Source organism: Haemaphysalis longicornis, unplaced genomic scaffold, assembly GCF_048455015.1.
Source record: "Haemaphysalis longicornis isolate Haplotype H1 unplaced genomic scaffold, Haemaphysalis longicornis Haplotype H1 scaffold_1, whole genome shotgun sequence".
NCBI lineage: Eukaryota > Metazoa > Arthropoda > Arachnida > Ixodida > Ixodidae > Haemaphysalis > Haemaphysalis longicornis.
In genome coordinates, this window is record NW_027526203.1 from 29,540,237 (window position 1) to 29,557,832 (window position 17,596).

General features: G+C 47.2%; 1 protein-coding gene across 1 annotated transcript in view; it reads left to right on the top strand.

The window, feature by feature from the left end:
* LOC144161468 (uncharacterized) overlaps positions 1 to 16,233 on the top strand; it is a 41,326-nt gene extending 25,093 nt beyond the window's left edge. Inside the window, exons 4-5 of the mRNA XM_077692159.1 lie at positions 9,563 to 9,670; positions 16,118 to 16,233. Coding sequence (XP_077548285.1) covers positions 9,563 to 9,670; positions 16,118 to 16,233 — 224 coding nt within the window. The remainder of the gene's footprint in view (positions 1 to 9,562; positions 9,671 to 16,117) is intronic.
* Positions 16,234 to 17,596: the final 1,363 nt, after the last annotated feature.

Here is a 17,596-nt window from a genome sequence, read left to right on the forward strand (position 1 = left end):
TAGGTTTGCATCCAATGACTTCGGTTGGGAAGAGTTTTTTAGGGGTAGTCACTGGACACGTGACATGTCTATCATGAATTACAGTTCCGTCTCCACTGTAGGGGTGGGGAGAGACTGCCTATCTTGGATACATTTACTCGTCCAAATTTTATTTAACAGATGCTTCCTGTGAGCTAGGACAGTGGCTTCCCTGATGTCTTTAAAGTTGTCATAAGACCCAATTTGAAGACATTTTTGGCGACTGTAAAAATTGTAGGTTGAGAGGTGCCTTATATATGTCGCGATGGAGGCGTTTATTTGGTTCCTTCGGTGAGAGTAAGTTAACGGCACGGCAGCCTGTGCGACAATGAGTGCCTGCATGAGTCTTATCGTTTTCTCTTTCACTCGTGCTGTTCCTATGGTTAGGCATTTTACAAAGTGACAAAACTCCGTAAAGATTTTCTTAACTTGGCCGTTTGTGAAAACGGCCCGCAGGGGCACCTTGTGTTTCAAGGTGACGGTAGTGGCGACACCGCGGACCCCGATCCCATGTGGGTTGGACCCACCCACGCCCTCGGCTGTGCGTGGCCTTGCCGTGTCCGGGTAAAAGGGCGTCCTGGTGGTTGATCCAAAACCAGGGTTGTTTTGGACCTTCATGGTCCCCTGGCAGAGGCAACACACCACTTCGGCCCCCTCTTCCCGTAGACGGTGCCCCCAGTCTGACCCGACCTGGGGGGAATCAGCCAGTCGCATTTTCCTGTCTTCTCCATTCTTTTCCTTTCCTATTTTCTTTCCTAACCCTGTCCTGTCATCTTCTCTGTTCCTCATTTCTCCGTTTTTTCTCCAGGCGGCGAGGGTTAACCCTGTGCGAAGGCTTCAGCCTAGATTCCAAGCATAGGGTTACAGTGGCAACGTACAGTTAGCACGGGCTGAAAAGCCATGCTCCCTTGTTGGTCTCCGTGGTGGGTGACTTGCCTTGCCACCGATTTCATTCCATATTTTATGGCTTCCTTCCCCTTTCCACCCAAAAGAACTGATCGGCCCCCGAAACGAGGCCGCACCGAAGAACTGTTCAAACCGATTTCTAACCTCGTTTTCAAGAACCCTGACAACTTCCCACGCTTTATAATCATGCAGTCAGCTGATAAGGCGACCCCCGTCACCAGAAAATCTGTGTTTTTAGTTGAAAGTTCATTGAATGTTTGATAGGCAAAAACTATGAAGCGAAAAGGCTTACTTCTCGGGACCTGCTGATCGAAGTCAAGAGTAGAGAGACGTCCAACACCTTTTTGAAGCAAACCAAGCTAGCCGACCTTGAAATAACAGTGACTCCCCACCGTACCCTTAATAGCTGCCAAGGTGTCATCTCCGAACCAGAACTTATGAACGAAACAGACTCTGACCTGCTTGAAGGGTAGCGCGAGCAGGGGATAACCGCTGTGCGACGAATCACCATGAGACGAGACGGAAACGAAATTAGGACGAAGCACATAATATTGACCTTTGATCGCTGCACTTTGCCTGAGTACGTAAATGCAGGATTTCTGCACTGTAAGATCAGAGCATACATCCCGAACTCGTGACGTTGTTTCATCTGTCAGAGGTATGGGCACTGCAGCAACTCGTGCCGCGGAAAACAAACATGTGCGAAGTGCTCTGAGCGGGACCAGTCTGCAGACGACTGCAAAAGCACGCAACTTAAGTGCAGCAACTGTGAGGACCCCATGGAGCATACTCTCGCTCTTGCCAGAAATTTGTGGGGGCCAAGCCCCTCATATCGGGGCGAGGAGGCGCTAGCGACGCCCTCCTTCTTGGTGGGGCGAGGGCGATTGTCGCGCGCTTCCCTCCTCTCCCTATGAGGCGACGGGGGATGCGCGCAGGAGACTCCCCGGGGAGACCGCCCTTGGGATGTGCAGCGATCGCACGGTACGTAAATGCCCTTCGGACACTTCTGGCCGTTTCTTGCATTGGCCGTTGTTTCCCACTTTCGTGGGTCACGGCACCCACCGTGTCGATTAGCGCATGCCTCGATTTGCGTCAGTGCGTTTATCTAGGATGCCCGGCGAGTCTCCGCGGGCATATTCCACTTCTTGGTGGGTTGCCCCCGCGTCCGCGATGTGACGGCTTGCGCCGTCTAAGGTCAGCGGACGAGCGCCGATGCCGCCAGATCGAGTCCAGCGGCTTGAAATGTGTAGCGGCCACAGAGAGCCCGCTTCCCCTACGTCACCGAGCGTTGCGGCCGGCCAACGCCGGCGGACGCTAACTGCTGCCCGAATACGGGCTGGGCACACGCTGACGGCTGTATATGCCCCTGGGGCTAGGTGCGTAGTACAGTGTAGTGTTTGTATCGTGGTTGTCCGCGTAATAAACCCCTGTACCATGAAATGTCTCGCTTCCACGCGAAGTGATTGAAAACGTACACTCGCGGCGAGAGTCGTGGCTCGCTCTCGAACCCGTTGTGGGCAGAGTCTCTCGGCAGGGCAAGTTCGGTGCTGCGCGAGAGCAGTGAGAAAAACGACGGCGCGTTTATTATTCTATTATGTTCTATTCTATTCCTTCACACTAATGGGATAGGAAATGCCCACAAGTTTAAGAAAAAAAAGCAATCATCAACCTAAAAGTTACGCAAAATCTTTCATTTCCAGAAGCCCGTAAGCGTTATGTTCTGCTTCCTTCAGTGAGCTAAGCCAACGCGGCCCGCCGGGGGGTTCGGCGGCGTCTGGTTTCTGCAGCCATTCAGGTCAGTGAAACTGACTTGGTGGCGCACCCAACCCTCGAGGGGCTGCCCCTGCCAGGCGAAACAACTCATGCATCGCCAGCAGAGCCCGCAGGCGTTGCACCTGACCAGAATTGCTCTGGGAGTTGCGTTGCTGTCGCTCCTCGACAGACTCCGGGCGCCGAAACTGCGGTGGCAATGGATGTGGGTACAGGAGGCCCCTCTTCTGTAGCCATGTCCAGCACATCGATAAAGGTTGTGGCTGGATCTTCGGCCATCTCATCAAACGCGTTGCGGGATGGGCGCCGTAAAACCTCCCTCCCGTCAATGCCTCAAAACTCAGACAAGGACATGGATGTCACGCCATCTCGGCCTGCATCGCAGTCACCCAAAGAACAGCGCGCCAGTCTTGGCCGCGGCAAAAAACCACAAGCTCCCCGAGTCACTGGCCCTGATTCGGGCTCAGTGACATGGAGATCTCTATCTACGCAAAACCTATGCTCAAATTCTTTCTTCTAATCTTTTATGGCAGTTCAAAGCATTATCCAATGAAACTGTAGGGGATTAATTAGAAACCTCCATGATATCTACGAAATCCTTCATAAGTACCATCCAAATATCCTATGCCTACAAGAAACACACTTAAAACCTACACAAACCAACTTCCTCAAACAATACTCGGTATTCAGGAGAGACAGGGACTGCTGCACTCACTCCACTGGTGGCGTAGCGATTGTCTTGGAAAAGTCTGTCCCCTGCCAACCTCTTCAGTTGCTCACTACCCACGAAGCTGTGGCAGTCCGAGCAATCCTCTTTAATAGGTTAATAACAGTTTGCTCTCTATACATTCCCGCGGATTACCGTCTATCGAGCTCAGAATTCGAGTCCCTCATAGATGAGCTCCCGGAACCCTTCTTATTGGTAGGCGACTTTATTGCTCACAGTGAACTTTGGGGGTCTCAACGGACAGATGCCCGGGGCCGCTTGCTAGAAAAGTTTTTATTTTCTTCCAGGGCTTGTCTACTCAATAAAAAACAGCCGACCTACGACAACACTACACACAACATATACTCACACATAAACCTGGCAATCGGCTCTTCTGTCCTCTTTCCTTCTGTTGAATGGGGAGTGGACAATAATCCTTATGGGAGCGACCACTTCCCAGTCATCCTGAAAAGCATTGGCGAAATCCCTAATAGTTCCAACTCTCATAAAAGGTTTAAGGAATCTGCTGCACATTGGCTGAAATTTAAAGTGATATCTCAGCTTTCATACCTTTAAGCCATTTGGGTATTGATGAAGCCTGTGAACTGATTACGGCCCTTATACTTCATGCCGCCGAGTGCTCAATTCCGCAAACATCTGGTGCCACACCTAACACCAGGAGGCCGTGGTGGAATGAGGAGTGTCGCCATGCACGGAAGGCTCAAAATGAGGCATGGGGTGTCCTCTGCGGGTATCACACTTCTGAAAACCTCATTTCCTTAAAATGTGCGAAAGCACAAGGAAGGCGCATTCGCCAGCAAGCCAAAAGGGAGGGCTGGCGCTCTTTTGTGACTTCTGTCATTTCATACACAGATACAGGCAAAGTATGGAGTAGAATTAACAAGCTTAATGGACGTAAAACACACAGCCTACCCTTGGTTAGCAGTGCGGGTGACACCCTTGAGGACTAGGCAAACACACTTCCAAAACACTTTCTGTATGTTTCAAGTTCCACTCACTACACGAATACTTCTTTACGACACAAATCATACATGGAGAAAAAACCGATTAGAGATAACAAAACATCCGACGAACTATAGAACTCGGAATTTTCTCTAACAGAGCTCTTGGTTGCTCTAAGAACACGTAAGGCATCAGCACCAGGGGCAGATAGGTTATCATATGCAATGATACAACATCTGCACACAGAAACTCTCCAAACACTGTTGCACTTATTCATTAAAATTTGGGCAGCAGGATACTTTCCGAGAGCTTGGAGAGAAGCGGTTGTAGGTGCCGTATTCAAAGAGGGGAAAGATGCCTCACTACCTGCCAGTTACCGACCAATAGCTTTGACAAGTTGCCTGGGAAAGCTTTTTGAAAAAGTGGTAAATAAGAGGCTAATGTATTTTCTTGAATATAAAGACATCCTGGACAGTTGTCAGGCGGGTTTTCGATCAGGTCGAAGCACAACTGACCAGCTGGTAGCCTTTGAGTCGTATGTCAAAGATGCCTTCATCCACAAACAGCACTGTCTTTTTGTTTTCTTTGACTTAGGAAAAGCATATGACAGAACTTGGTGCCACGGCATACTGCTTGATCTCAAGGCTTTCGGTGTGTCTGGGCGCATGTTAAACACTATTGAAAGTTATTTGTCACAGCGAACATTTAGGGTAAGAGTAGGGACAGTTGTATCCAGAGCGTACATACAAGAAAATGGTGTTCCCCAAGGTGGAGTATTAAGCTGTACTCTATTTGTAGTTGAAATGAATTTGCATGGGAAATCGTTGCCACCCATAATCTCCTACTGAATGTATGTCGACGATGTTCATATTAGCTTTAGGTCTTCCAACCTGTCCATATGTGAAAGGCAAATACAGTTAGGTGTAAGCAGGCTCGCGAAATAGACAGAGGGAAATGGTTTTAAACTGAATCCTCAAAAAAGTACACGTGTTTTATTCACGACAGCGTGGAATCCATCCCGAACCCGACATCACTCTGAACGGAGAATGGATTCCCGCCAAGAAAGAACACAAGTTTTAGGTTTTATACTTGACGAAAAGCTAACATTCATACGGCACATAAAGACACTCAAACAGAAATGCCTAAACACCATAAACATTTTAAAAGTTTTGTCGCATCAGTCTTACGGGGATGGTAAAGGTTGTCTTCTACGCCTCTTTGTCAGTTTAGTTAGGTCCTGCATAGACTACGGAAGCGTAACTTACGGGTCTGCATCTAAAACTTCCCTAAAAATGTTGGACCCGTGCTCCATTTGGGCGTTCACCTTGCCTCGGGAGCCTTCAGGACAAGTCCAATTCAAAGTCTGTATGTAGAATGTGACCACTGGTGCCTAGAGCACCAGCGTGCTTATACAGCCCTTCTTTATGCTACTAGGACAATGTCTGTGAAGAATCACCCGTGCAGTTCATTTCTGATTGACGTCTCATCTGCCCATTTGTATTTAGTGAGCCCTTCGATCCCTGCCCCTTTATCCTTACGTGTCAAAGTCTTTGCAGAGGAAATAGGGGTGTCTTTCGATGAGGGCATGAACACCTCCATCACCGACGTAGTTCCACCTCGGGAAATTTCAACGATTCGTTGCGACACATCCTTTAAACGCATTAATAAGCGCCGTTCACCTCGTGAATTGATCTTACAGCATTTTTAAAACTACAACACACATATCCATACACCAGATTTTACACGGATACCTTGAAATCTGCTTCCGCTGTGTTGTGTGCTGCAGATGGCCCGGATTTCGCCAGCACGAGGACCCTACACAAAAAAACCAGCATCTTTACAGCAGAAAGCTTATGGTATTTTAATCACAGTGGAAAACATTACACAGAACAAAAAACAAGAATCAATTATCTACACAGACTCCCTAAGTGTCGTTACGGCACTAGATTCCTTTAAACCTACAAAAAATGTTGTCCTCAATCACCTTTTTAAAGCTCTTGTGATTGCTCATAAATTACAACTAAAAATACTTGTTTTCTGGATGCCTGGACACAGTGGCATTCTGGGCAATGAAATTGCCGACCAGAATGCCACTTTGGCGGCCCTCCATAGTAGTGTTGACGTCGCGGAAATCCCTTACCTCGATTTTAAGCCAGTGATCCGAAGGGGAATCCGTAAATGCTGGCAGGACACGTGGGAAACACACACAGACAACACGCTCCACTCAATAAAAACCCACCTAGGAAGATACACAACAGAAACACAAAACAGATTCATTGAAGTATCGATTTGCAGACTAAGCATCGGCCACACTTACGCTACGCACTCATATTTTTTAAATGGCACACTGCCACCGGTTTGTGACAGGTGCGGGGACCGGCCCTCCGTCCTCCATGTGTTAATTGAGTGCACATCCTGCAATGAGGCAAGAAAACGGCATTTCCCTAAAATCTATAGCTTCAACATCCCGCTACACCCGTCATTGTTTTTAGGAGATGAACCTATGTTCACAAACAAATCTCTCTTAAGTTATCTTGCAGATATCAAGTTTTTAAAGCACATTTCATACAGTGGGTGTCCTCAGAGCCTATAAGCATTGAGCGAAGCCTTGATGTTTTCATTGTTCGCACGAGGGACCCGCTCACGTAGCGTGCTCTTTTGCTCGAGCTACAGTCACGTTCCATCCATAATCCCTTTCATCTGCCATTATGAACATCTCCATTTTTTAGTCTACGGGCCCTCTACACCCATATGTACAGTATTTTAGGATATATCATACTCATTTCATACATATTTTAAGCTCAAACCTGACTGTTGACGGACCACTTAACATAGTTTTGGCGCTCTTTGGTCCTAGATACCCTTGCGCCAATAAACACAAACATACATACATACATTGTGAAAACGGTTCAGCCACTTCTCAGTAGGTCCATGACGAGACGTGTTGCGTGGTGACATCCTAAAATATTTCGGGTGTTTTTTTTATCTTGGCCGCGTGGTGCAATCACTCGTTTGCCCCACACACATTGCGATCGTGATTGAAGCGCGGAAAATTTTTAAAATAAACTAAATCACGATGTCACCCGCGTTGGCGTCCGTAGTCCGCATCGCTCCCCGTCGGTCTGGCATTGGATTGGATTCGATTGGATTGGATTGGATTGGCTTGGCTTGACTTGGATTGGATTGGATTGGATTGGTTTGGATTTGGATTGGATTGGATTAAAGTGGATTGTGTTGGATTGTGTTGCGTCATAGCCGCTCCACGTTGCGTCATAGCCGCGGCAGGGGGTTGACGGCACGTTTCACGTTTCACCATCGACTTCATCGACAATGTCTACGCGGGAAGAGAAGGCGGCGCGGCGGCGTGCTGCGGATGCTGAGCGCAAGCGCCGCAAGCGAGCCGCCGACGCCGAACTTCGCCAGCGAGAAGCCGCAGCCATTCGTGAACGTCGGGCGGCGACGCGGGAGGGAAAACAAGCACAAAAAGAACAGAACTCCTGCTGGCGCAGTTTCAGGCAGGGGGCGCGCGAGCACTGCGAAGGCGGGAAATTTGAAATGCGTCGGGTGGTGAGCGGATAACGGCGCTACAGCCCATTATGGCGAATCAGTGCTCTGCATTTCCAACAGTTTTCACGTAGAGTGGAACGGCTGTAACTTTTTAAAATAAACTAAAATATAGTGTAATTAAGCGCTATAAACTTGTTTCTATTTTTTAACTGCGAGGCATTTTACTTCGTTTCTGCTTATCATCTATACCTGCGTTGGTTTTCCAGGCACGGGCGATAACCTTCCGGACCCCGCTTTGGTTAGGTGACACAATGTTGGTGCGTGCATTAGTTCCGATGAGCCAGCCGCTTTGATGTTATGGAGTCAGTTGTGGGCACAGCTGGTGACTGTGACTGTGTGCCGGGCATTTTAGCACACACAGAACGTAAAACAAACTTGTGTCCGCACGCGCGGCGCCTGCTATATTCATGTATCTTTTCCTTCGTCGTGGTGGTACTATCATTGTTCTTCTTTCCACATATCAATTAGTACTGGGTGTATTCAAGATTCAGGTGAGCCCTCGCCTCTGCCTGCCTCAGTCAGAGCTTCCGATTGGCACCTGTGACGCATTTCCGCAGACGCTTGATGAGCACGGCTCATAGCGGGCGGCTAGCAGGCACGGGAAAATAGAAAAGGGAACCCAATAACGCTATTGTGTTGAAAACATTCTCGTCATTCTGCCCCTCACCCGGTCTCTATCAGTTTTTGAACGGTCTTTTTGGCGTGTGCAGTCCATATTTGAAGAAGCGTGACGGCGGGGAGTACGCGAGTATTTAAAGGGAACAAAATTATGTCGCAAATGAAATCATTAGGCACCAGTTTTAACACCTGCAGAGCTTAATTGAAGGTTTCCGGATGAAGCTTGCTTAAATTAAGAGGAGTTTTTTCCTTCCGGCCATAAATTCGTTTGTTAGATTGAAGTGGTTATATGGGAAGGTTCGAAGTGAGTTAAATCACTACATCGTCACGGCGAATCAGAATGGTGTTCATTACTTCCTTAAATTTTGAAGCATTGGCACATAATTCCCCCCCCCTTTTGTTTAATGATATTTTATTTCGTGGCGGGCGTACAATTTCCAACGTAAACGTAAAGTCCTAGGCTGATGGTTCTGTTTTTGTGAAAGGTTGCTTTAACTATGCCAACGTGCGATTACTGAGCTCCAAGATGTATATATATACTTCGAGGACAAAGGTATATATACTTGGTCCTCGGATTAGATGGAAATGCGAAAATTACGTAGTTTCTTCATTGAATTCAACGCATTCTACCGAGGCCAGGAAGTTGCGAGAAAACAGAGAGACAAATTAAAGTTGCTTGAATTAGCCCCTGTGTCTCTAAATTTCCACCAAATGAGACGATTCCTCTTATCTTTGTTACCGTATTTTGTAAATCTGAAATTTTAGCTTGAACGATGTTACGCAATTTGACCAATGTGCTGAGCATTAGTCCTAATAAGCATGATTTATATGCTTTTGCGTTGTTCGCCTATAGGCGCTCAAGAAGCTGTGTGCCATAGCTACTACTCCGCTGGCACAAAGCCAAATTGAAATTTCTGTACCGCTGTATCTCAAAGCTGTTCAGTGGAGCTTTCAAGACATTTGTGGTAGAGGAGTATTAACCATGCATATTTTTTCTGCTTTTCGTACTTTCAGCATGCAGGCCGATGGCGTGCTACCATGAGTGCCTGCGGAAACAGAGAGGCAATCTGAACCTCCGGGCAAACTGCGTTAGACACGAATGCCGTTGCAAGTATGACAACTGTAAGTTTCTGGCATCGAGTGGTCCGCTTTTCTGTATCAATCGCCGATAAGCATAATTTTTGGTGTCTTCGGCCTTCCAATTTCGTGTTGGCATTAGTTACTTTTTGAAACCTTTTTGAAACCTTCTTGAAACCTTTTGAAACCTTTTACTTTTTGATTACCTTTTTGAAACATACGCGAAATATACAGTACAGTTGATCTGCGTGATGCTTAGTTCTTATTTACCTGACATTGCAACTCGGCACACATAGAACACTTTTGCTCAGGGCATCGAAAACATTTTTGGGGGACAACACTTGCATGTCTCCGCTCAATTCACGAATGACTACCTCATGGGTGTGGAAGCGGAACAGCTGCCTAAAGGAAATGACTGCTTTCGTATGAAATTTTTGGCAACTTGTCAGCCTTGGTTCATAGGAACACAATTTAATCTTTTTACGTATGGAGTCAGCTCGAACAGTTTGTTTTATGATATAAAACAAAGATATTGATTCCTAGGAAGGATGGCTCGAAAAATGGCAGTTATGTAGGGATCAAATAAAGAAACGCCAAAATTTAACCATGTTTTTGCAAGCATTCAAATTGACTAAAGTTAAAATAAGCTGTTAAAATTAAAGCACTTTATCTTACGGCGAAACGGCAACAACGAATGTTAATAGAATTAATAAATAAATGAGTAACTGTGGTACCAGACGTGCGACGACCGATGTAAGATTTATGAGAAAACGCAATTATACCCGGGTTCAATAACAAAATTAATGTTAAATATGCGCCACATTTGTTTGCGGGTACAAGGAGCATGCACAAAGCCTTTGAGTTACACGTTCACATACGCAAGCTACAGGCTTAATTCGACTCTCTGTGAGAATACCATTTCAAAAGTAGGTTTTTCAAACACTCAAAATAAAGTGTCTATGGATATACTTTGTTTCATCGCTGTAGTTTTTTTTATCACAACGCCCACTTTCTGTGAAAAGTGGAAAGGTGTATTTTTGAACTTATATTCTTCAGAACCACATAAAAGCTCTTCACGGCATGTCAAATGATCTGGCCGATGTTTATTATGACATGGAAGGTTTAAGAAACGGTGACAGATAAAAATAGTTTAGGAAGAAATGGCCTAATATGCGGCGGTTTTGGTACGCTAAGGGAATCAATACAAATAGGCGTTCACGGTCCGTAATCTGCCGGTGTGTTTCTTGCACCACAGTAGATTGGCGTGGAGTTGTCTGCCAGCGGTTGTATAACGCGCAGGACGTATTATGGCGTACCACATATCCACTTTGCCATAGGGCTGGGATCGCAGTACAGCATTTATAGGGTAGCAAGTTCGGCTGCGTTGTAAATTTTTTTGTCTTATTTAGGGGCAGAGGGAATGCTCCTTTCAGAGTCTGATACAGTCTTTCTTGCTGTTTCTGGCTCTCCAAATTGCACGCTTTCCACACGCAAATCAAATCGCATATTTTTGACGCATCAGAGCGTACTACTGTCCATAGCCGAATGTAGTGGGTGGCTACATCACTTAGAAAAAAAAAATACGGTAAACTCTTACAGTGATGTCCTGTACGAACAAAGTCACTCTTTAAGATATGAAGTGTGAGGGTATAACAAACTGGCTGGCGATTACGGTATTTCCTCAAACGATATATGAGCACAGTGCGATGTGCAGTATTCTCGATGATGACCCATAGCTAGAGCGTCTAAGGAAGTGAAGGCGCCATAAGCGAACGCACGACGGTGAGTCGCCGCCGGTAAGCATGTCTCGCGCAGCCTTGGCATACCACTCTCCCCCTCGCACTTTCCCCATAGTTCCATCCTCGGCTTTCCCACTCGCTCTATCTTCAGTGGCCTGTTCATTCTCTAGGTTACAACGATAACGACGCCGATGGATGACGCGAACCTACAGGAGCGGGCGCTTAATAACTGCGCTCTAAAAGTATCGCGGCCCACTGGATTCGATACGGGCTTTAGCGAGTCTCGTCTGGCTTTTTTGTTTTGTTTCAGAAAATTCGCAAAAAGGGTTTTGATACTGTTTACAGGGCAGCTAAAATTAATTTAATGCTTCAACATCGTGCACGAAAGCGCTCGGGAACTTGATAAAGCAACTAATTTTTGAATAAAACGCACAAACAGATTACGAGCACTGTCCTGCTCGAGTGTATCAGCGAAGAAACAAGCCCTTTTTGCGGAGACAAGCATCCCTGGTAACTACAACGGAAGCTTGTTGGGAGTTAATTGGCACTCTTATTTCCAAAGGAAACCTCAGCGCCAAAAATAGGCTGATGGCCAGTCCCCCTTACTTTTGTGTTACACGCTAATCTCATAGTACTCAGGTGTAGGCTATCTTATTGTTAATGTCTCAAGTTGCGGCACTGGGATGTCACACTTTAGGCAATTCATGGTACGAATGAAATTTTTTTAGGGCGTTGCTGACACACGCAGTATGTCCAGACTCACGGCTGTCTGGTGCTCGGCAATCTGTTTACTACTGCGTTGCGTCAACGGTCTTCACTGAGAAGGTTTCTTTCAGTACTGGCGCTACATTTTGATGAGTTTTGTAACCTTCATCGTGCTCCTTTTGGTACACCTACGACGAAACTGGCGAAGCGAAAAATTAGTGCCCTTCCACTGTGTGAAGAAGGATGATCTGCGAAGCTGTGGGATTTACACGAAATGCACAAAACAACACACGTTTGTTTGTAATTTGCCATTGAGCAATTATCACGTATCCCTATGAAACTTTGAAGAAGTCTAGATTTATTCTAGTGGACAAACATGAAGCTGTCTCTTTACCTCCCGCATCGTAGGCATCTTGGTGTCTGCGTAACACGCCAACCCAACCCACTCGGCCACTGCGACACCGGAAAGTTCGCATTGGGGTGGTGGACGTACACGTTTAAACCTCCCGCCAGCACAACAGACATGTTTTCAGTGAGAGCATGTAACTTGCATCTGCGCGTCCGCGCTTCCCCCTACTTATCTCCACTCACAACTCGTGCGTGATAAACCGGCAATCAGTTATGTGCGGGAGCTTAGAAGTGAAATGCAGTCGGCGTTGCTGTTCATCCAGGAGAAATTCCCAGCTACTCGGCGAGCCGGAACTTGCGGGAGAAGCGGCGGCGGCAGCGGCATTCTGCTATTTTCATGCACATTCACGCTTCTGTTTCGACAGTCGCTCCTTCGATTCCCTCTGTTCTTCCTCCGAGCGAACGACACGCGTCTTTCCATAAGTAGTTGAAACCTGGAAGGGCTAGAGCTTTATTCGAATGGACAAACATGCGGATGTACGTTTCCGTCCCACGTCGTGGCATTTCATTGTCTGTGTAACACACCAACCCAAACAAAAAACCGCGCGACCATTGAGGACAGCTGACAGGTCGCATTAAGCCGCCAGACTTCCACGTTTAAACCTACCGTAAGCGCAACGCGCATGTAATCGGTAGCGACATGAAGAGTAGCTCTGCATGCAAGACCCCGGCTTCCACCCCAAAGCAGTGCACGTATAAACCGGCAACCGGCGATAGCCGCGTGTTTAGGCGTGAAATACAGGGGCAAAAAAGTTGCTGGGAAAGCATTTCATGCCGAAACAAATTATGGGCTCACGTCCACGTTCACAGCGGACACGTTGCTCTGGTAACGCCTGATAAGGGTGCTACCGCCGTTATCACCCGATTGCGCAGCTTGGGAAACAGGCATAGGTGGTATCGTGGGGAATACCAGTTGTGAAAGCCGGGTCGGCGGTGGCGGGGAGGAGCGCCAAAGGTGCGCCGAATAAGCCAGCTTCACCGGAATGAAAACTGGTAGGGTTAGACCAACGCCGCCTGTATTAACATTGCCTGATGCGTCGCGCTCTTTTCAATGGGAAGGGCAGGGACGCTTAGTTCACGCACTGATCCGCTATGTGGCGCGTGCCGGCGGACATCTCGCCTTACGTCACTGCTCGCGAGTCGCGAACGCTGCACCCACTTCTACGACGTGTGTCTGTCAGCTTGCCTGTTGGGCTTCAAGGGCCGTTTCGCTTACATCTTAGCCGCGACGGGGCGCTAGTTCTGGGGCGCACTGGGGATCTCGTTCAACGTGTCGCTCGCTTCATACTTGCTGCATTTTTCCAAAGATAAAGACGGAGGCGGACTGAAATAGTGCAAGAACATACTGATTGTCGGGTAGACATATAGCTAACAGAAAAACGATATTTTCGGATAGGGCAGCCATTATTTTACTGATATTTTTCTTTCTGGAGTATTGAGAGAAGAAAAAATTGTGTGCACGTTTTTTAAATGCAGAGCATTCCAGTAACTCGCGATGTCACCCGCGTTGGCGTCCGTAGTGCGCATCGCACCCCTCCCTACTATATAAAAAAAAGAAATACTATCCGGCGCCAGGTTTCGATCCCTCGACGCTGCGGGCGGAACGCAATGTACATTGTGCTCTAACCACTGCGCCATAAAGCCAACACAGAATTGGAGGCTACGGACGCGCCTTGTATCCTTGACTCATTCAAATTACTGCTGACGAGCGCTCTCTCGTCAGCAGTTGCCACAAGTGCAACAGCATTAACGTAACGCAAACTACTTAACGTCGTGCGCCCCCGGAAATGCTCTGCATTTGATCGTGCCGCTCGCGAGGGGGATGTTTCAATGCGTCTTCCTACTAGCCAGTACACTCGTCGCCATCTGTCGGATGTTGTGCAAACCCTTTGCGTCTGATGGCGCGCGATTTGAAACGACATTTGCATATGATCAAACTGAAAGGCTCTCCAAGAAAAAATCTGCCAGCTACCATCGCCGATCGCAAACGTAAAAAAAAAACTATAAAAAAATTAAAGCTTTCACTGTCCCTGTCCCTCGTCCAAATATAATGCAGCGCACGTTAGTATCGAATTCAATGACGGAAGCCCAGCCGACAACCAAAGCTTCCGAATAATGAGCGGCCGGTGGTTATAATGAGCGGCCGGTGGTACGCAAATAGAGTGTACTAGAAGAGTTATTCTATACTCGGTGACAATTTTAGAACGGCACCGGAAGTTGCCGCTGTGCCTTATCACCTTAGCCGGATGTTTTATTGTTCAGGCGCTCACTTCTACGATTACTTTCCAACAATATCACGTGCTTGTAAACTTCAGAAAATTATAGGAAACAAAATGATAAGCAGCTGGGATCCCGCCACGCTGTTCGGGCGCTTCTACAGTACAGTCCTCAATTTTAGAAGTGCGTACCGATGCGGAGTGCGAACAGCGGGGTCAAAACAATACCTAAATGCGGAGGGGATAGAGGTGGGATGCCCCACTCAGAAAATTTCAGGGCCTGTGATCAGAGTAGATAAGCGCGCAAAGCCGGCATCAGCCTGCGGCAGCGCAAAGGATTTTGCTTCGTGACAAAGGAAGTTTTATCAGTGACAGACCAAGACAGACAGGCATGGTGAAAAACAAGAAGGCGTAGGAGCGCCGCCTTGGGAACGCTAAACAAACTTTCCACTATTTTGTATAGTTTCCGAGAAGCGGCGCTGGCTGACGGACACGAAAGCACGCTGGAAGGCTACGGAGCGGGGAAGGGTAGGAGAGAGCAACAGGAGAGTGATTATTTGGCCATTTTTCGCTCACGCGTTAGGCAATGTTTGTACAGGCGGCGTTGGTTAGACATATACTGCTCCGCAGCAAAAATCTACTAGCTGTAGCCAGTCGAAGACGGCAGATGATCACACCGTTGCTGATAACCCACTTCGTGCAGACTCGACGGAACGGCTTCAACAATGGACGAAGGCAGCTACTCAGACGTTGGTCAGCAGCACTGAAGTGCACTACAAAATTGGGAAACAAAGCCCTCGACACGCACAGGGCTAGAACTTTGAAGTACACATTAACCGCACCTAAATGACCACACCTTAATCGCAGCCTGTGGTTATATGGCTTCTTCTCAGATTTACCGCCTAATGCTTCATTTAAATTATAATACGTGCTTCTCTTACACTACGTAAATAAACCGGAAAGTTCTTGTCTGTTAACAAATTGCCAATCGGTAACGCGTTGAACTGATAGGCTATTTTTGATATTCAAATTAACCAACACTGTTACATCCCAGATCTTTAATTTTTGACATAACCGGCCGTTCAGGTTGCTAGTTCCTCTTGTGCTTTTGAGTATCATCATTTTTGTTGTACGCGCACAAACTGTTGGCATGAATTCTGTAATCGGCACAGCCACAAAATTCCGCTGCTGGTACGGTACGATGCGCCCCAAATACGCAAGGATTTCGCCAAACAAAACAAATCACTGACCGAAGAATACAAGCGGCATCAATTCCGTTGGAAGTAATGCAAGCTGTCCTATCTCGTTTTTGTGTAGCAAGGCACAACAAAAGACTATTTGTGATGTTTAGAAGTTATTTTAGGTTAACCCCAATTTCTAAGTGTCCAGAGTTGTAACTGAAACGTGTTTTCTTTCCATTGCAGATTGCGAACCTGCGTCTTGTGACAAGAAATGCCAAGAGCACCATCGCTTCAGCAATAGACCTGTCAAAGGCCTCTGCGTTGGCCCGGACTGCACCTGCACGCAGAACCACCATTAGTGCCAAAAGTTCTAATAAAGAAATATGGTCAAAGATGTGTCAGCCCATGATGTTCTTGAGTCTTTTATCAACATACACCACGAAGAGCTATCGAAGCACGGACGTGGTACAGGTAAAATGTGTACATAACGTTTGGACAGACGAAAAAATGAACTCAGCTATTCAGTGCCAGCACAGGTTTACCCAGTATCTGTCAAGAAAACGACTCGCATGCCATGCAGACCTGAACAGGCTCAAAGTACAAGCCTGTAGGAGGACTGCACTCGAATCGCATTGGTCATGGTTGACGGAAACAATGCTACTGCCGGCGCTCACAAACATATGCCTAAAGTCTTGGAGTTTCCGTGTGGCACTGAGCCGTTCTAAAGGTCCTAGGTCGCATCGAAGGCTACCGAAAAGCAGATCATTAAGGGATGAAGCAATGGTAGCAACATCGACCACAAAATTTCACAGATTGCTAGAATTGTCTACAATACGCTCGCAAGCATTCTTACGCCTTTCCTTTTCATTTTGAGTTTTTAAAGCAAAACTTTTTGCCTCTACACCCCAAGGGTTCTTTCGCGACCGCTGACGTCAACAGAAAACTCCCGCGAACAAATAAAAGAATTTAATGGCCCCGCCAGGAATCGAACTTGGAACCAATAGAGTAACAAAGCCAGAGCCCGTTGTCTTACCGATTTAGCCACGAGCCCGCGGAGACGGAGAAGACAAGCGGGACACTCACCAAGCACATCTACAGGTTTTCACTCTTGCATTCTCGCTGAATGCCACGCGATAGCGTTTAAATGGAGCTCACACCAACCCATGGCATCTCACTTATACTACGCCACTTAAGCCTGTGGCTTCCAGCCCTCACGCCAAACGATACCTCAAGGAACACATTCAAATGCTCCTCGATGGCCTGGCCATCACTCCAAGCCCCAGCATCAAGATCCTGGGCCTACATCTTCAGGCCACCACCTAGAGTGACTCATCCTTGCAGCGCCTCAAACACAGCATCAAAAATACCATTCACATGATCAGGCGAGTTGCCCCCAAGAAGCGAGGTCTCAAGGAATACGATACCTTTCGATTAGTTCAAGCTTATGTCCTCTCGAGAATTACTTACGTCAACTCCCTATCTTCTCCTCGGACAGCAGGACATAAAGATGCTTTTTATAATGATTAGGAAGGCTGTTGAGCAAGCCATTGGTGTTCCTATGAGTGCGTCCACAGGGAGGCTGCTTAGCACTGGGCTCAACAAAACGGTGGAAGAGTTGATAGAGGGCTATTTTTCTATCCAGAAGCTCTGAATGGGCAGAACTGCGGCTGGCCGCCGCATCCTTCACCAGATTGGCTAGGCAGCACAGAATGCCACTGCACT